The following is a 20,407-nucleotide window of genomic DNA, read 5'->3' as shown; positions in this document are numbered from 1 at the left end:
GGATACAATTACCCAAACCACAGTGGCTATTTAAATTCATTTTGTTAATGGATTATAGAATTATATTTATTATCAATGAATTAAAACAAAAGAATTGTCTTCATGTTTAGATTATAAAGAAGGAGATCATTAGAATTGTGAAAGGTCAATGCCAGAAAACAATTTGAGAATATTTAGACCAAACTCTCTTAGAAGTGTTTATTAGTCGGGTTCTCTAAAGGAACAGAACCAATAGGAGATATGATTATAAAAAGGGGATTTATTAGGTTGGCTTACACAACCAGGATAGTCCACAATGGCCATCTGCAGGCTGGAGAGCTGGAGGAACCAGTAGCAGCACAATCAGAACAAGAGCGAACAGCGATGCCACCCTAGTCCGTAACCGAAGGCTTCTGGAAACTCCCTGGAGAATCACTGGCAGAGTTTGTTATAGAAGAGTGAAGGAATGAAAATCTGGTGTCCTCAGATGACCACAGCAACATTCAAGAACCGGTTCAAAAAGAGTCGAGCTTGCATCTGCATCTGCTTCCTTGTTCTTCCAACTTTTATTCCATCCTATTGGGCAGTGCTGCCCATGCATCAGGAAGGTCTCCACTTCATTTTGCTATCCCACGTGCCAATCATGCCTAGACATACCCACACTGACACACCCAGAAGCCTCTTAATCTTCTGTATCTCTTAGTTCAATCAAGTTAACAGTTCAAATTAACCATTACAAACACACACACACACACTGTATTGGAATAGCTTACCAAGGAATACTCTTTAAAATAGAAGTCATTAATTCAAAATAAAAAGGTTTTGAAAGAGTCAGGCTTCTCATTGAGAAGTCTTTCTCCCAGTGAAGTCTGTTAAAGTGGGTGATCTATCAAATCAGACTCTAGGACAGGACCAATCTGCATTTCAAATAAACTTACCAAGTAATTCTCTTAGTTTTAAATAAATTCCCCAATGATTGAGAATTGAGGGATTCCACCTCAACAATTTCACACACACCCTCCAGATTAGAGTTAGGGAAATAACAAGTAGTAGTATCTTTCCAAGAAGGTTGTGTCATGATGACTTCTTTTATAGTTTTATCTGCTCTTCCTCAAAATGCCACTAGGTGGGGCTTACAGCCCAGCCCTAGTCTGTACTCTTGAATGTTTGCAACAAATTCTCTCAAACCACAATAGTGTGCCTGCATACAGTCTCTGGTGAACTAACTTTTGCATTCAATCAGATACAGAGACTTGGCCTAATTTATGACAATGTTTAAACTACCTATTATGTAATTAGGCTAAATTATTGACCTAGCACCAAAGTTTTAGCATAAAAAGACTTAAGCCCTTTTTCTTTACCACAAAATAAAAAGGCCCAAGTTTTGAATTGTTTTAGACTTTGCAACCAGAACTTCAAATTAAAATGAATATCAGCAACCTAAATCTGACTTTGAACTTTATTCCTAGAATTGGGTGATTTTATTTACTAGTGTTTCTTGTATTTTCATTTGAATGTAAAAAAAAAAAAAAAAAGAATTAATCTTTCATATGCATGGATGTTGGGGATTTTTTTGTTATTGTTTTGTTGTTGTTGTTTGTACCAGGGATTGAACCCAAGGGCACTTAACCACTGAGACACACGCCCAGTCTTTTTTTTTTTTTTTTTTTTTTTTTTTTTTTTTTTCTTTTAAGACAGAATCTCACTAAGTTGCTTAGGGACTTGCTAAGTTGGGATGTTGTTGTATCTTATAATGAGCTATTGAGGTAAAAGTTTTCAAAATATATTGCCATGGTGATCTGGCTTAAAAGAAAATTCATTTCTTCGCTTCTTTTCTTTACTTGTTTGGCAGGCACAGTAGAGAAGCCACGGACCACTATACCAGAAGAGGATGCTTTATTTTGTGCCAGATAGTCTCAAAAGCAGGTTGTATAAGCAGGCAAGATGATCCAGTGGATCGTGGGAAGAAAATATTAGAAATTCTCATTTCCCATCTGTTAAAGAAGAATTAAGCCACACTAACACTTAGAATGTGATCTATGCTGTCATTTATAAATCAGAAGGTCTTGTGTCAGAAACACAAAATATTCTGAGGCGGGCATTGTGTGGGTAGAGAAAAGGCGTTGGTGGGGATACCTTCCTTTATTCTTCACTTCCACCAAATTACACCGTTGTAAGTTAACTAAACGTCCCTGTCACCTTTCAGAAAATGGAACTCTAACTTTACATATTAGCATTAAGGTTACACATAATCAGACAGACAAAAAATCTGAATTATGGTACAGAGGCTAAAAAGTTACTTTCACCAACCATGGCTCCAATCACTGAGGTCCTGGTACCTCCTGATGCTTTTTTATGTTGATGGAGAAGAAAAAACATATTTCTGGTTAGGACTTGGAAGAATCTATAGTTTGAAGATGACTGGAATTCCACTCTAACATTTAGAGAAAATGAAGGTTAAGTCTGACAGTCTCAAAATTTAGAAACTAGAAATAAGATAAAATTATTAATAAATGAAATATAAGGCTTTCATGTTCTGCATCCACACCAATTTGTAAATTGTAAAGCATTTTAGCATGTTTTACATTTGACACAAAAAATGTCCACCAAAAGCAAGTAAATCAGACAGAATTTTCTGGAAATAGTAACCAGAGACCTTTGTGAGAGTGTAAAATAGTGTTAAATATCTCACATCTAATCATATACTGCATTATACATTTCAAATCTGTTAAACTGCTTTCTAGTACCTTTCAATAGAATAAATTTTGATTTGCCTTGAATTTAAGAAATATTACTTAGTTTTCTTGAAATAACAGTTTGTATTTAGTAAATACATAATACTAAAAGTCAAACTTATTAAAAATCCAGCAATTTAGTATTTGAAAATTCATTAAGTTGAAACTACTGTCTAAAATCATTCAGTAATAAAGCCCAAAACAGTGAACTTGCTGCTAGGCAAGCACTGTACTGCTGAGCTATACCCACAACCCAGTGGTCATTATTTCCTGACTTTCAAGATGACAAGCTACTCCCAGAATCTGTTTTTATAATAACAAAAGTGACAGATGGGGCTGGGGAAATAGCTCAGTTGGTAGAGTACTTACCTTATATGCACAAGGCCCTGGGTTCAATCCCCAGCACCAAAAAAAAAAAAAAAAAGACAGATGTCACATATGGAATATTGATTAAGTACGAGGCACTAGGCTAAACACTATATAACCTATGATCACAACCTTATGAGGTAGGTTTATGTCTTTTAACTCACAGATAAGCAAAATGAGGCTCAGCGTTGGTCTAACTATAGGTAGCTGAGTCAGCATTTTTCCCATTCAGATTCCAGAGTCCATGTTTATGAATATATACTCCCTATGGTGCTTTCTATTTAAAGAAACATCTCCTGTCCCAGGAACCACTCTCTGTTATCACCTCCCACCCGAGAGAACACAGAGACAGGCTGGGCTACAGGCCCTATAAAATGAGGGAAATTATTTTGTCCTGGTGGGGTAGAATACATACATATATGTATGAAGTCATTTTTCCCCTTGTTATTTTTATGAAACACTTCCTTTCGGGGGGTGGGGAAATTGAACACAGGGGTGCTTTACTGCTGAGCCACATCCCAAGACCTTTTTATTTTTTATTTTGAGATAGGGTCTCCCTAAGTTGCTGTCCTCAAACTTGCAATCCTCCTGCCTCAGCCTCCTGTCACTGGGATGATAGGTGGGTGCCACTGCACCTGGAGATTACCACTTTTTTGTTTTTGTTGTTTGTTTGTTCGTTTTGGCTGTGTTTGGTAGTTTGAGGGGGGAAATTTTTTCTTACAGCTTTACAATGACTGGGAAAAGAAAAGGAATAGAATTTTTACCAATTTATTTCATCTGTATGTCATTAATTTTTTTACTGTTCTACAGCTGCATTCTTGGGGTTCTATATGCCCGTGTGTGTGTGTGTGTGTGTGTCTGTCTGTCTGTCTGTCTTATTGGGGATGGATTCATGCTAGGCAAGCACTCTACCACGGAGTTACACACCCCAGCCTTGGTAGTTGCCTCTCCTCCCTGACAAGAGTACACTGTCTGTGTCTCTTTCCTCTGTTGTATTTTCCCTACTCTATGAACTGAAAATACTCCAACTCAGAGGTATTCTGAACTCCTAAATAAAAAGGCTTCCTTTATCTTTCCTCAGTCATATTAATAAAATTAGTTTATACAATTTCTTTGAATATGTTCCTAAAGGCAAACAAATGATGGAGATACTCTGCTAATGGGAGATGTTCTACAGCATTTACACAGGTTATGAAATCTCTCCTAGTACCTCAGCCCCAGGAGACAGGCATAGAGCACTCTTTGTGAATTGCTCAGTTTTGTAAGGCCTCTCTGGCATCTGAACAAGCTGCACTCTGCAGAACACAGTCTTGGCATGAAAATCAAGATTCCCACACTGAGAGTCAGCAAAGATCCCCCACTCGTCAGCATGCTACAGGCGGCTGAAGGAGCAGGAACATGTTGAAAAGGCAAACCTTCACGTACATGAACTCAGAGAAACCCATGAACCAGCTCCGCACCAGATAAGGGTACTTATGAAAAAGCAGAGTTTATTTGGATGGGAGAGGGTAAAGGAGACTATGTTGTCCATAAGTAATGAAGTGATAGCTTTGGTAAAATTAATCTCAAAGGCATTGGACCCAAAGAGACTGCCTGTTAACTATTTCCTGTGGAAAGTAAAATTTCCCTAAATCTTCACCTTTATTCAAATTGTTATATACTTTATAATAATTGGTGATATCCCTCCTCCACCTCCTTCAAGAACTGGTTATTTGTTTTCTTCCCTAATTCCTTCGTGTGTGCAGGATTTTGTTTCATCTTCAATAACTTCAAGCAGCATCATGAGCCAAGGAACTCCAGTGAGAATGAGCATAGGTCTTCTGGCAGCTCCTGGGCAGTCAGGGTTGTCCCTTAGAAAAAGATACCCTCCGAGCTGGATAATAGTTCCCTGAGTAAACAGCCAGGAACAGGACCTTGTAGTCTTCCTAAATCAGGACATAGGTCATCCTACTGATTGATAGTCACTCTGGGAAAATAGAGAAGGATATACAAAATGCCAAATAAGGGGAAATTGTAAGCCAGCCAGAAATAGATGTGTTAACATGACCTTCAGGCTTCATTCACTCATTCATTTATTGTTGGATTCATTTATTCTACAGCCTACTAGGGCCAAGGACTGAAAGGTACTAAGGATATGATGCTGAACAAAATAGTCTGCTTAGTAGAGCTTGATTCTAGTGAGGAGACAGCAAGTAAGCAATTATACATAACTGTTGAGGAGTGAACTGTGTTTCCCCAAATTCATATTTTAAAGCTGTAACTCCTGATGTGACTATATTTGAAGATAGAGCCTTTACGAAGGCAATTATGGTTAAATGAGGTCATAAGGGTAGGATCCTCATGATGGGATTAGTGCCCTTATAAAAAGAGACACAAAAGAGCTGGCTTCCTTTCTCTCTACCATGTAAAGCCACAGCAAGAAGGCAGTCACCTAAAAGAAAGAAACCCTCATCAGAAACCAGTCCTGATAGCACCTTGATCTTAGACTTCCAGCTTCCAGAACCATGAGAAAATAAATTTGTTGTTTAAGCCACCCAGTCTATGGTACTGTTGTGTATGGCAGCCTGAGCAGATCAATAGAATAATATAGTCAGGAAATGAATAAGGACTATGAAAAAATTAGGTGAGGTAGAGGGATAGACAGTGATGGGATAGAGAGCCACACTGAATACAGGGACTAAAAAAGGCCCCCTGGGAATATCATTCCAGGGTGAAGGATTTGTGGGGGAAGTCCTGAGCACACTGGGCAGGGTATGAAAGAAAGGAAATGGACACAGACAGGAAACCAGAGACCAGGTGATTAGGGCAACACAGGCCATGGCAAGCACTTCACAGTTTGTTCTAAGTGGGGTAGAAAGTCACCAGAAGGTAACAGAAAAGTGACATGTATGTCCTTAAAAGAATCACTGTGACAGAAAAAAGACCATAGCAGAAAAACACTGAGGCTGGGACATTGTTGTGAAGCTGGTTTAATAGTTCAAGTGAGAAAGGTTGGAGACAATGAGCCAGTAGTCATGGGGATGGAAGAAATGAGAAATAATTGGATTTACAGTATATTTGTGAGAGATTCTGGATTCGTCACATAGACTGGATGCAGTAAGCAGGAGAAAGAAAGGAGTCGAGGACACCAAATGGAGCTGTGCTGCTGGGTATCTCTGTGCTCTTTACTGAAGTGACAAAACAGGAGAAGGAACAAGTTTGATGGGGAGTAGTGTTGAATCACAAGTTCAGTTTCATACATATTAAATTTTGAGAGGCCTATTAGAGATCCAAGCAGAGATGTTAAATAGGCGATTGGACAGACCAGCATGGAGTTCAGAGAGAGGTCAGATGAGAGAAATACAATAGAGTCTCCTTACCACTGACCCTGGTATTGAAAGCCAGGAGACTCGATATCAACATAATTACTGCCAGCACCTGCTTCTCAATGTATAGATTCAACTCTGGGGCTGGGGACAGAAAGGAAGAGATATTCTCCTCTCCGTTCCTTCTTTCCTTTCTCCATTCCCTCAAAATAAATTTATCCAACTCAAAGTAGCCAGTGTCTTCACCCTTCTGGGAGGTGATGAGTGCTCTCTTGCCCCTCACAGATTCGGGCTGGTGTGCTTGAGCACGTTCTCCAGTCACCTGCAGAAGCAGAGTCCCCCCAGGGGTGGAACCAGTGGTCTTAAGCGCAGTCTAGGCCTGGCCTCTCCAAAGCCTCCATCCCTGACAGAAGAGCCTGCCCCCTCACCACGCCACAGGGCCTAGTGTCTTCCTGACCCTTGGTTTCCTTCTTCTGTTTCAGCAGGAGAGCAGTGGAGTAGATCTCTTTTAAGAGGTTCACAGGTATCTTTCCTTAATTGAAAAGAAAAACAACTGCTTTCAGTGAATCAGGAAGAAAAAGTGTGTGTCTCTGGGAGAGTCAAAGATCCCTCTGTGGTCTCCAGGTGCACCTGGTCCCTGAACTGTGAACAAAGAGGAGACTCCAGATTACAGAGAATCAGTTTTAAAGGTCAGAGTATTCAGCTGGGGGTGGTGGCACATGTCTGTAATCCCAGTGACTCGGGAAGCTGAGGCGGGAGGATCATTAAGTTTGAGGCCAGCCTCAGCAATGTTGTAAGACCCTGTATCAAAATAAAAAATAAAAAGGACTGGGTATGTAGCTCAATGGTAAAGTGCCCCTGGGTTCGATCCCCAGCACCAAAAAAACAGCAAAAACAAAAAATGACAACTGCCATCCTCTGAAGGTTTTTAAATGACCGTACAGGAAAGTCATCATACTGAAATCTGATGTTCAAAACAGTAGGATTTTTCAATATTTTTATTTTCCAAACTTTGTTTTAAAAGTACATTAAAAGCATCAGAAATACAAATCTGGCCTACTGGTTAACATTAGAACAGTTATTATAAAATGTTTTAAAGATGTCACATACTTTGCATTACAGTAAAGCATCAAGAGAACTAGTTAATATACCCTGCAAGTTAATCATATTCAATTGAATTCTCATTATTCTTAGTTCTCATTTTAGCCCTTTTAAAGAGACAAGTTATATATGTCTATCTATTCCTAATTACTATTATGTAGGTATAGATAGACATACACAACCTCTGAAAAGACAAGTTCTATCTAAATATCTATATCTACTTACAGATATAGACATAAAGGGGAGCTAAGAATTTAGCTCACTATGTATTTCATGCAAGTTAAATCAACAATTTCTTGAAGAGCATAAAGAACTGAATACCTTATGCGCACATGCTTAGTTTTCTTTATGCTATAATTTTTACTTCCCAAAGAAGGGCCCCATGCTGGTCAAAACATCTCAGACTCAAAGGTCACACAGGAAATCTGACAGTTAAAATTTTACACATAGAAATTGCTTTTGTTATAACCTTTTATTAAATCACATTTGAAATGCGTGTCCAAAAACATGTACCTTAAAAAGTGTGAAGTATCTTCTTGACTTATGTTATGAATTATAAAGGTGTTTGGTTTCTTGGACCACTAGCTGAATTAAGACAAAACTCTGATTCTTAATTTGCCACAATCCCTCAAGTGATCTTGGGGGAGAATGTTAGATTTCTAAATTCTTTGATAAAAAGAGGTAATATATTAACCTATCTCATGGGAGAATTAATAAATGAGTACAGTGTTGTAATAAAATATAAAAGCACAATTGAAATAGGTAATAGTAGGTAATAGTGACTTCCAAAAATAGTATTCAATTACAAAAAAAAAAAAAAAAAAAGCCAAGAGAGTGCATATGTTATCTTCTGTTATAAAATTCAATAGCAAAACCAAGGAAGAAAGGAAGAGAAGGGAGGGAGGAAGAGAGGAAAGGAATAGGTAGGCTAGTGAGTCCTGACAGGTGAATTTCTCATACTTAAATCTCAGAAATAGGAATGACTGGGTGAATACTGGAAAGTGTGAGCTACTAGATGAGGATGAGCAGAACTCTAGTTAAAAATCTAAGCTGGGCTCAGTGGCATGCCTGTAATTCCAGTGGCTTGGGAGGCTGAGACAGGAGGATCACAAGTTCAAAGCCAGCCTCAGCGAAAGCAAGGTGCTAAGCAACTCAGTGAGACCCTTTCTCTAAATAAAATACAAAGTAGGGCTGGGAATGTGGCTCAGTGGTTGAGGGCCCCTGAGTTCAATCCCCAGCACCCACTTGCCCCCCTCAAAAAAAAAAAAAAGAAAATCTACTCTCCCCCTCATGCCTCTCAGAACATGTGTATTTAGGAACAACCTGAAGGAGGGTGCTAAGAATTGAGTGCTCTTCATTCAAAGGAACAAAGTACTTCCCAATGTGCAATAATTCTTGAATACAACAGTTTATAAAGACAGGTTTTGTATTGTGATACTTGAGTCTAATAGAGTTCCAAAATTCTTGTGAGTTCAAGTACTAACTGTATAATGAAATATTTTACATAAAAACGTGAGTTCACATTGTTATCCTAAGAATCACAGAGTGTAGACTAAACCTGGCTTCAGTTACAGAAATACTTAATCTAGTTTCCAGGTTAAAGTTCTGAGAGAGCAGGCATGGGGCACACTCTTGTAATCCCAGCTATTTAGGAGGCCAAGGCAGGAGGATCACAAGTTTGAGGCCAGCTTGGGCAATTTAGTGAGAGACACTGTCTCAAAAAAAAAAGAGGGTGAGGGGTTGGAAATGTTGCTTGGTGGTTGCCGAGTATGTGTAAGGGTTCAATCCCCACGATGGCCAAAAAAAAGAGATTAATGGGAGGAAAACGAAAACAATTAGTTTGAAAAGGTATCACCTTAAAATTTTTCTACCACAATAATACAAAAATAAAGAAAAAGGAGTTATTTCTAAATAGTTACTTGAATACTATCAGGTACTTAATAAATTTTTTTTATGCTGTAGGAAAACATAAATCGAAAACCTCCCAATCTCATTTCTATGCCAACATTGCCTAATGAATGACAATAGTCCACACTGCCTCCTAAATAACAACCCTCTCCAAGAACAGAGACCTCTACTACAGGACAGGCCCCTTCACTAAGAGTTTTGGATAAGATCATTCCAAAATACAGTAATTCACCTCTAACAAGCGAAAATATCTTTCTTTTTAAAAGAACTACACAGCCAGAGGTGGTAGTGCATACCCATAATCCCAGCAACTCAGGAGGCTGAGACAAGAGGATAACAAGTTTGAGGCCAGCCTCAGCAACTTAGTGAGACCCTCAAAAACTTGGTGAGACCCTGTCTCAAAATAAAAATGAAAATAGAATAAAATAAAAAGGGCTGGGATGTAGCTCAATGGTAAAGTGTCCCTGGGTTAAATTCCCAGTACCAAAAAATTAAAAATTAAAAAATTAAAAGAACTACACAGCTATCTCAATTGACACAGGATAATAGTGTCTATAATAAGAAATGGAAATAATCATATTCTAAATTCTCGTTGACCGTCTTATAAAAGGAAAGTACCTAATGCCTGTGTGTGAATTTTTTGAGAAGGATAGAAATATAGGTTATATATTTGTGATTTTTTTGTCTTAACAATGTTATTTATTCAAATAAACCTGCTTACTAAAAAGTATATTATTTCCTATTTCAGGACTTCAAAGAATCAAATTTTATATTCTTATAATACCTTCAGGAGGCTGAGGCAGAAGGATCACAAGTTGGAGGCCAGCAACTTAGCAAGACCCCGTCTGAAAATAAAATTTCAAAAGGGCTAAGGATGCAGCTCAGACTCCAATCCCCAGTACCAAGAAAGCAAAAACCAAACCAAGCCAAAAAGCCAACCTTCAAATTATTCTTTTTTTTTTAATCCATACCTAGGGCTGGGAGTGTAGCTCAGTGCTAGAGTTCATGCTTAGCATGTGCAAGGCCCTGGGTTCAATCCCCAGCACCAAAAAATTAAAATAAATAAAATAAAATAAAATCCAGCCAATATAATTCTTCATAGACACACAATACTGACTCACAGGGTTACAACCGGTTGATTTCCTACTTTAACAGATCATCATTCTTCCTGGCCTCTATTTAAAGGTGCAGCACAAAAGATTGGGTCAGGGTAAAAATCTAAATAAACTTTTACATCACAGCTTAAAATGTCAAGAAATCACAAATCAAATCAGGACGCTAATAATACTTCAGATGAAAGTCGTAAGGAACTGCCAACGCTTCAGCAGCATCTTTGAGTGTGGATCGGCTACCGCTCTCAAAAATCAAACAGTATGAGAAGCAAAAACCATCTGCACAAGATTCTCTGGCCTCCACGACTTCACACAGAGGGGACTGGAATCTGCTTGGCTGAAGTGCTGTCGTACTCCTGCATTAGGTCATTGGTGGTGTGATAATGCATGGCGATGTAGGAGCTGGCAAATCCAAAAGAGCTGACTGGCTGCAGGTCTGGCGGGCTGCTCTCCTGGGAAGGGCTGCTGTGGTAGATGCTGTAGTAGGGTTCGATCCGCGTGTTGATGGGGGTGGAGCTGCTCTGGCCGCAGTGCTGATGCCCGGCAGAGATCTTGGGACTTACCACACTTTCCCTCGAATGGCTCGGGCCACAAGCCTGGTCCACAAATTTCTTCTGTGGCTTTGGAGACAACATGTAGGCAGAGTTTGTTTCATGATGGGAGGATTTGTTTCTGTTGACCTCAAGGTTACCTTTGCCCATGGCTCGAAGTCGAGTCTTCTGTTTGCAACAGAAAACACCCAGGCCCACGTACTGGAGGCACCAGAGCACTTTCCTTCTCAGGCCGGCACTGTTCCGAGAATATATAAAAGGGTTTAATCCTGACTTGAAAAATATAAGGGTGAATCCAAACAGTTCAAACTGGTAAAGGATGAAGCTCCCGCTGTTGGACAGAACCACCTGCACCAAGGAAATCCCCAGTGGAAGACAGCACACCAGGACCGACAGCACAATGACCACACAGGTGACCACGGCTTTGGAATCCTTGGCAGTGGAGAGGTTGATGGCTGATACCAGCTGGAGTCGGCTGGCTGCAGGGGTTGGCAGCTGGTTGGGACTCTTGGTGTACCCATGGGTCTGAACGTGCTGCAGTTTGTTGTAATTCTGGTTCCTGTACAGAGCCGGCATGGTACACTGGACGGGCTCTCCATCTCCCTTTGCAGGAGCCCCCATGAAAGGCTGTGGTCTGGAAGCATCAACTGTGACCACAGGGGGGCACTTCCTGACTTGTGCGTTCTTCCTCAGGGTCTGCGCGATCATGACGTAAGAGACTGACACCACCGCGATGCAGAAGGTGAAGTCGACCACATAGAGAGACAGAATGGCTTTCCCTTCTCCGGCCATCAGACTGGACATGGGAAGGCAGAGGTGGGATTTACTGGTTTTCAGGGTAGCCAAGGTGGCGAGGGTGAAACTGGTGGCCCAGAGAAGCAGAGTGAGGAGCAAAGTGCAAGGAAAGGAGGCTGTGCGATTAGGCTGCTTCCCCAGCACCATGCGGAGCCGGTGCAGGGCAATCACCGCCACTGTCTTGAGGGACATGATGATGAAGCCTGAACTGGTGAGATGGAAGGTGAAGCAGAAAGCATCCGGGATAGCACTGGCTGGGCTGAAGAATAACACGAAGGTGAACATGGGGGCCGTCACCCCACAAATGAAGAGGTCACAGAAGGACAGGTTCAGGATCATGAAATCAAAATTGGTTCTGAATTTTCTGAAGGCTGGATCAAAGAAGGACAAGAAGACGATGAAGTTGCCGTAAGAGCCCAGGCAGAAGATGATGGCCAGCAGAAAAGTGCAGGTCACCAAGGTGGCCATGTGGATGAGATCTTGAAGATCCTCCTGGAGAGAGGTGTCATTTCCTCCCCGTGAGTGAGGCACGTGTAGCAAGGTGGCATTGGGGGCATCCTGAAGGGGGTCTGTCGAGTTCATCTTCAGAGAAAAAAGGCTCCTCCTTCTGTTCTCCAAAAAAAGCTCAGTGGGAAGAGAGTCAGAGCCTCAACTCACAGACGAGCGACGCGTGACAAAAGAGGCCCAAGGCAGATAAGCCTGCACACAAAAACGCACACCCAGACACAGAAAGGGGTTAATACAATATCTCATTATGGTTTACAAAAGCATTACAGTTTTCCAGCTCTGGCCTCTTACATGGAAAGCAGCTCTCTTCACAGAGTCCAACACAGAAAAAGAAGAACACCTCACAATACATTCATCCAAGTAATTTAGTGTTATGACACAGTGGTTTTCAAACAGGGTTAAATATCAACTGGAAAGCATGTTAAAAAGTTTAAGTAGCAGTTAGGAATGGTGGCACAAGACTGTGATCCCAGCAACTTGGGAGGCTGAGGCAGGAGGATCACAAGTTTGAGGCCAGCCTCAGCAACTTAAAATGAAAAATAAATAAAAATAAAGAATAAAAAGGGCTGGGGATGTAGCTCAGTGGTAAAGTACCCCTAGGTACAACCCACAGTACCAAAAAAAAAAAAAAAGTTTTTCACCCAGAGGGCAAATTCCTGGGCTTCGCCCCGAGATTCTGACAGAGGGGTGTGCAGATATTACTTTTGGAGACATTTCCATGTCAGACACTGAAAATACACATGAACATAGTTTATCCTTCAGAAATCATGGCATAGTGATAGAAGATCAATCTTACGATGTAACTGCAGCCTAATGAGGTTGCAGTGTGCTAAGGAAGGAGCAAAGAGAAACCTAATCCAACCCAGGGAGGAGTTGGGAAAAGATGGAGGGAGCTTTAGCAAGTAGAAACTAACTGGGTGAAAGGTGAGGGGCGGGGAGTGGGACCCAGGCCTGGGAGAAAGGAAGCAGGTCTTCCCATTTGAGGGACTGAAGCAAGAAACAGCATATGATTAAAATATAATCAGGGATGATGCATAATGTGACCCCCATAAATCTCTAACAAATTCTATTTCTTTTCCTAGGAAGAAACCTTTATTTCCCAGTATTTCTTTTCCCATATTGAGTTTTCTTGGCCAACTGCCTACATTTGTGAGGGAAAAACAATCAAAGTAACAAAGGGTATCTGGAATAATAGTGGAATAAAAAATAAAACAAAAATTAAATATAGAGTGGAATAAAACTTTTAAAAATAGTGGAATAGCGGGCTGGGGTTATAGCTCAGTTGGTAGAGTGTTTGTCCTGTAAGCACAAGGCTCTGGGTTCAATCCCCAGCACTGTTAAAAAAAAAAAAAAAAAAAAAAAAAAGTGGAATAAATAGTGGAATAAAAGTGGTTCAAAGCACCACTTTCGGGGTGGGGATGTGGCTCAGTGCTTGCCAAGTGTGCAAAAGGCCCTGGGTTTGATCCCTAGCCTTTGAAAATAAGAAAATAGCACTGAGCTACATCCCCAGCTCATCGAGAGAGAGAGAAAGAGAGAGAGAGAGAGAACTACTTTGTAAACTCTAAGTAATGTGGTAGATGCAAGTTGCCATTATTTCAAGGGAAATATTCTCGTGACAAAGCAGGAGGCACACACTCACTCCTGTACCCATTTGCTCAATGTCCATTAATCACATGCATACCACAGGCTGCATTATGCTAGATACTGAAGATACAAAGATGATTGAGACGCAGCCTCTACTTTAAAAGAATAACCTTCTTGCTCTGTCTTTCCTTTCTTAACCCCCCTTTATTTCTATTGTACAATGAAATCTAATGTACACTCACAGAATCATCTGCATCATCTCAAAGACCTGTGGTGACCTGGTGTTCATCCTGCTCCCAAAGACGCTTTCAGCAGAACAGACCAAGTTGTTCAGTGCTCTGTTCTTGACAACCAACAAGCATTCGTTTAATCCAACATTGTTGGAACAGCCAATGGCACTGGGGAGGCCCACAGCCAATGTTCAGAATATTTAACCACCAGCTCAAGCTGCATCCCAGAGGCCTCCAGCTGTCAACCCTTTAATCACTGGATCAAGGTGGAGCAGAAGAATGGGGTAGGTCAGTGAAGGATTACTGGGGCTCCACGAAGCAGCTGCGGACTACCCAGAAGTCTCTCATCATTTAACAGTATCAGACGAACATCAGCCCCGGAAGGTCCATATAACTAGCTGGTGTCTTTAAAGAGAGAAGACAGCTTCTTCTACATTCCTAATGGCCACATAGTACAGATCATAACAATGTGGTGAATTTCTCCACTGGAAAGTGAAACCAACTTTTCTGCACTTTCCTTTTTAAAAGTTCCACAGGAGACTGGTGTGGTTGTGGTGCACACCTGTAATCCCAGCAATTCGGGAGGCTGAGACAGGAGCATCACAAGTTCAAATCCATCCTCGGTCACTTAGCAAAACTGTCTCAAAATAAAAAATACAAAGGGGTGGGGATGTGACTCAGTGGTTCAGCACCCCTGGATTCAATTCCTAGTACAAAAGAAAAAATTCTATGGGACAGACAAATATAAATCCTGAATTTTTGTTTCTTGATAATTAGAATTAAATAATAAGGGATAGCTCTTATTGTTTCCAATTAAAGACTGCATTCCTATTTCTGTGAGCCCTTTTGATATCTTTGTAGCAAAGAAGACAACTTTTTACTGTTTGTAATAAATTACTGCCATGGTGGTGCTCGCTTGTAATCCCAGCAACTCAGGAGGCTGAGGCAGAAGGATAGCAAGTTCAGAACCACTCTCAGCAATTTAGTGAGACCCTAAGCAACTTAGTGAGATTCTGTCTCAAAATAAAATAAATCAATACAAAAGGTTGGGGATGGAGCTCAGTTAAGCATCCCAGTACCCCATTCCCCAAAATTGTTAATAGATACACACATACAAGTATGACACAATGAAACCTATTATTCTAGCCCATAATCCCAGTGACTCCAGAGGGTGAGGCAGGAAGATTGCAGGTTCAGGGCCAGCCTCAGTACAAAAAAAGAAACAAAACTAGGAAACCCATTATTCTGTATAATTGATATGCACCTATAAAACATTTAAAAAATTTTTCAAACCTTTTAAAAAACTGAATTGGAAGATTAATGTTCATTAATGTTCAAAGCAAGTGGAAGAAGCCCATTGAAAGAGGCGGGAAGAATAGAGTACTAGTGTCTTATTGCCACCCTATTGGCCCCAGCCCAGGGTTTCCTCTTTCGAAGTAGAGAAATAAAGAGGAATGAAGACGGAAACAAGAATCGGTCTGGGAAACTTGGAGACAGAGAGTCTAGAATCGGTGTGCTCAGAGAAATAAGTGGGTAATAATGAAGAAGTGGGATGATGGAAGTTATGGGGACCCCAGGTGAGGAGATACTAGGCCAGGGGTTGTCAAAGGGAAAAGGAGATGATGAGGCGCCAACATTACTCAAGGATGAAAAGAAAGAGGGGAAAGACGATTTGGAGGCATTGAAGAGCAACTTTCACTTTGTGTAGTTATGTTTTATTCAATAAATTTTAAAATTTTCAATTAATTTTAAAAAATAAAGAATTCTATGTCAGGAAATAATAATGGCAAGATACTCCAGTGTTGTTATTAGCATTTTTATATTTTACTGAGTGTTTATGATGTGCCAGGCACTGTTCTCAGTGCTCTCTACTACTAACTTTAAATTCTCTCAACTCTGAAATTGCATAACATTATCATTTTGCAGATAAGAAAAATACAGATCATTTAACAATGTAACCCAGTTTGGATTTGAATCTAAGCAATTGCTTTTCAAAGCCTGTATTTGTTTGTTTGTTTGTTTGTTTTTTGGTACCAGAGATTGAACCAAGGGGTGCTTAACCACTAGCCACATCCCCAGTCCTTTTTTATTTTTTATTTTGAGACAGGGTCTCACTAAGTTGCTGAGGCTGACCTTGAACTTGGGATCCTCCTGCCTCAGCCTCCTGAGCCACTGGGATTACACATGTGTGCCACAAGCCCACGTTCTTCACCATCATATTAAACAAAAGTGAAGAAATCAAGGATGGGATCCCCAGGTCATAAGGTCTTCTTAGTAGCTATAGTTTATTGAGTGGTTATTACATACTAGGCTCCCTGGTAGAAGCTTTATGAAAGTTATCAAACTTTATTTCATTCTCACAATAATCCTATGAAGTAGGTATTGTAATCCTTCTCAACTGAAAAGTTCCCAAAACACAAAATTCTAATATATCTATATACACACACCTATCTTTATATCTAGCTACCTATCTGCATATATATAGTGTTATATTAGATATATAGAAACTTCTGTATACCTTTTTGACAAGCCTAATTATTACAGTTCCAGTATAAAGTAATTATAAATCACTCATTGGGATAATTAGAACAAAAGAAGGAATCAAGGGCTCGAAGGAGAAAAGAAGACAGAAGAAATCCTTAGGTTTTGGTAGAAATTTTAGAGAAATTTTGGAGCAATAAAGAAAATGGAAGGAAAGTCTCATACTAATTCCTAGAACTTTTAAGAAAGAGGAGACCAAGATCACAAAATGAGAACGAATTTATGATGGCAGAAATACAAAATTGGGGAGGGCAGTAAATCAATATCTGTTTAATAGCCTAAATGTTGCCAAAGTTATTTTCAATGCATGCATACATGATACTCTTTTCTTTCTGGGACCACAAACAGGTCCTGGAAGATGTGACTAAAGCCATAGAATCAGAAATTTTTAAGCTGGGACACCAGTTTTAAGTATGCACACTAGTCACAATAAGAATAAATTTACATGCATTTGATTACTACTGAGGACAGTCCTTAAGACACTAGCAGTAAAACACAGAAAATCAAAATATTTTGCACCAAGATGATTGTTTCTCATTAAGATGTGTGAAGAGGCCTTGCTAGTGTGCTGTTTTAATTTTTTAATAAACAACTAGACATTTTGTATGAGCCTTCACAAATCATGATCTGGATTCTTCCAACCATTTTTTTTTTTTTTTTTTCCTCTGTCTCATAATGTCTTAAATTCCCTCAAGGCAAGTATTTTCAGTGCCTAACCCTCAGAGTCTTCCACATTTCATATTCCCATTGTATTTGTATTGATCAGTAAAAACTCAGGGAAGTTAGATAACTTGCCCAAGGTCACTAAAATTCAGGCTAGATTTGGATCATTTCAAACCTCTGACTCTTTTACCCAGATGAAGTACCTTTTAAGTCCTGAGCACCTGATGGGGTAGGGAAGGTAAGATCTGGGTCACCTGATGGGAGAAAAGGGAAGGCTGAGGACAGGACCCCAGCCTGAGAACAGAGTGGGAGAGCGCGAGAGGGGAGGTTGACCTGGACCAGGGACCAGGCGATGGGTGAGGAATCTCGAGTTGGGGGAGAGATGATGGTAGAGGGCCTCTGCCCGTCCAGAGACCCTTGTGAAAGAATCAGCTGGAGGTCGTGGGATGAGGAGAGCGAAGTCTGGGCACCGGCAGTAGGTTGGGGTTTCTACAGGCCTGGAAGCTGACAAGGACGGGAGAGATGGCTTTTCCCAAGGCCTCGTCAGAAGCACAGGTGCGCGGCGGCTCGGCCTGGCCCAGCTCGGCCGCGCTCCTCCTCCACCCACCGGCCTCCAGGAGGCCTGGCCTCCCCAGTCCGGGTGGGTGGTCCTCCTCCAGGAGCCCGCGGCCTCTCACCTGCCGGGTGGCCGCAGCGCCGCCCCTCCTCCTCCATCTCGCAGCCGGGACCCCAGCTCCGCCCGCCGCCCTGGATGATGCAGGGCTGGAGGAATCATCGCCATCGCCGCCGCCTCCGCGCATCCTGGGAGCCTCGGCGAGACGGGGGCGCGGAGGCGCAGTCACGGAGACGCGGAGGGCGCCACCCCCTCCGTCCGACACCCGGGCCCGGCCCTGCCTGTCCCCCGCGCGGGTCTCCCTGTGCCCCGGGACCGCGACGCTCCCGCAGCCCAACTCTGCCGCTCTCGGGCGCTTGAGCCAAGCGGGGAGCCTGGACTCTGCCATAGGCAGGGGCTGAACACAGCAGGAAAGAAGCGAGGTGGGAGGAACAGACGGGAGAGCAAGGGGTCTCGCCTTCGAAGACCGACTGGAGTGGAGCAGGGTCCCAGGGATTCCCACCATGCCTGCCGCCCACCTCCCCAAGTCCCTGTGCTTTCAAGCCGGCCTGCCTAGCTTTTCAATAGGCTGCAGTTAGTGTTTTTTCTTTCTGGACAAAATTGGCGGCAGCGTCCAGTTTGAAACTTTGCGGCATACAATTTATTTTTGGTACCGGGCACTGAACCCAGGGGCGCTTAACCACTGAGACTCATTCCCGGACCTTTTTATTTCTTATTTTGGGACAGGTCTCGCTAATTTGCTGAGGCTGGCCTCGAACTTTCGATCGTCCTGCCTCAGCCTCCCGAGTCGCTGGGATTACAGGTGTGTGCCACCACGCCTGGCTTGCATCATAGAATTGATAAAGTCATTATAACAATTTAACTCAAACCAATTTTAACTTGCCTAAGCCTCTTAAGATATCAATGAATTTACTGAGGGAGCTTAGCAAGGGGAGTAATAAGGGGAAAAAAACGTGCAAATAAAATAATCAAGAAATCATGGGATATTATTTAGTAGTTAAAATGTAAAAATTTTGAAAAGCAGTAACAATGTATCCAGCTAGGCTTATCTTGGTAAGCAAGAACACAAAACTACCATCTTCTCATTCTCCTAAATCCACACAACATGCAAAATAACAAATTCAAAGTATGGGTTTTTCTAACCGCTTCAGGGATACTGATCGTCCTTTCCTTAACCTGGGACCAGAAAACAGGACTGTTTACTCCATTCAGGCAAAATGCTTAGTTGAAATATTACCACTGCAATCTCCATTTTGGATAAAAGATTTTCATTTCATTATAAATATCAAAGAATTTGATCTATGCAAGTTTCTTTCTCAATTCCCTGTGCTATTTTTAAGAACACACAAGAGAACTGAGTAATGTGTAAAGTAGGTATTCTGTCCAGTGGTTAACTATGTAATCAGAATTATTTAGAAATAACTGTAATAAAATGTTGCAAAAATTTTCCACATAAATCATACTTCAGGCGGGCAGGGTGGCACACACCTGTAATCCCAGCTGCTCGGAAGGCTGAAACAGGAGGACCCCAAATTCCAAGCCAGCCTCAGCAATTCAGCAAGACCCAGTTTCAAAAAAACAAGGGCTGGGTATGTAGTTCAGTGGTAAAGTGCCCCTTAGTTCAATCCCCGAGTACCCAAAAAATTAAAAAAAAAAAAAAAAAAAATCAAACTTCATTTCCCCAAACACTTGCAGTCTAACTTTGTGTGTGTGTGTGGAGGGCCAGGGAATTGAACCCCCAGTGTGCTTAACCACTGAGCCCCATCCCCAGTCTTTTTATATTTTATTTTGAAGGACAAGGTCTCCCTAGTTGTTAAGACTGGCTTTGATTTGTGATCCTCAGTACCCAGCTGCTGGGATTATAGGCATGTGCCACTGTGCTCATGCACAGTGCTTGACACACTGTAACAGTCCTAACATGTTGTTGGTATTGGGGACTTTGGGCCCCAGAAACAATCAAAAAGACCCATTAGCATCTACAGAGTAGAGTCCACATTTAACGTATAAGTTCTGATCAAAGTTACAAGCCTCTTGATAAATAATCTTAATTGTTAGCTCATTTCCAGACATTTGGCCATATGGGAGGAGGAGATTACAACTGGTTCAGGTTGGAAGCTCATACACCTATGGGAGAAAGGACCTCAATTGTGGTGGTGGTGGTGGTGGTGGGGGGATGTTTCACATCTTGTACAAGATTCTAAAGATCTAGAAGAGGAAATCAGGACCCACCAAAGTTTCAGAACTGGTAAGAACCATTCAGCGAGGCTAAACCTAATATAAGAATGCATACAAAATCTACAAGTGAAGTGTGCTAAATTGGGAAGAACACTGGCTTAGTAGTAAAAAAAATGGAAAATCTGCTGGGCACAGTGGCACAGGCCTGTAATCCCAGCAACTTGGGAGACTGAGGAAGGAGG

The 20,407-nt window shown here is 41.4% G+C and overlaps 1 protein-coding gene across 2 annotated transcripts; it reads right to left on the bottom strand.

Moving 5' to 3' along the window:
• Positions 1 to 7,859: 7,859 nt before the first annotated feature.
• On the bottom strand, positions 7,860 to 18,980 carry GPR75 (G protein-coupled receptor 75). 2 transcript variants are annotated; one of them, XM_079110227.1, is made up of 2 exons: positions 18,055 to 18,980; positions 7,860 to 12,551 (listed from the first exon to the last, which is right to left on the bottom strand). In XM_079110227.1, the coding sequence occupies exon 2, from the start codon at positions 12,432 to 12,434 to the stop codon at positions 10,815 to 10,817; it is 1,620 nt and encodes a 539-aa protein (XP_078966353.1). In that variant the 5' UTR covers positions 12,435 to 12,551; positions 18,055 to 18,980; the 3' UTR covers positions 7,860 to 10,814. The 2 variants fall into 2 exon arrangements, with proteins under 2 accessions (XP_078966353.1, XP_078966354.1); XM_079110228.1 differs by lacking the exon at positions 18,055 to 18,980 and adding an exon at positions 14,186 to 14,906.
• Positions 18,981 to 20,407: the final 1,427 nt, after the last annotated feature.

This window comes from Sciurus vulgaris (assembly GCF_902686455.1).
Source record: "Sciurus vulgaris genome assembly, chromosome: 14".
Taxonomy (NCBI): domain Eukaryota; kingdom Metazoa; phylum Chordata; class Mammalia; order Rodentia; family Sciuridae; genus Sciurus; species Sciurus vulgaris.
This window is presented reverse-complemented; position numbering and strand designations above follow the sequence as displayed.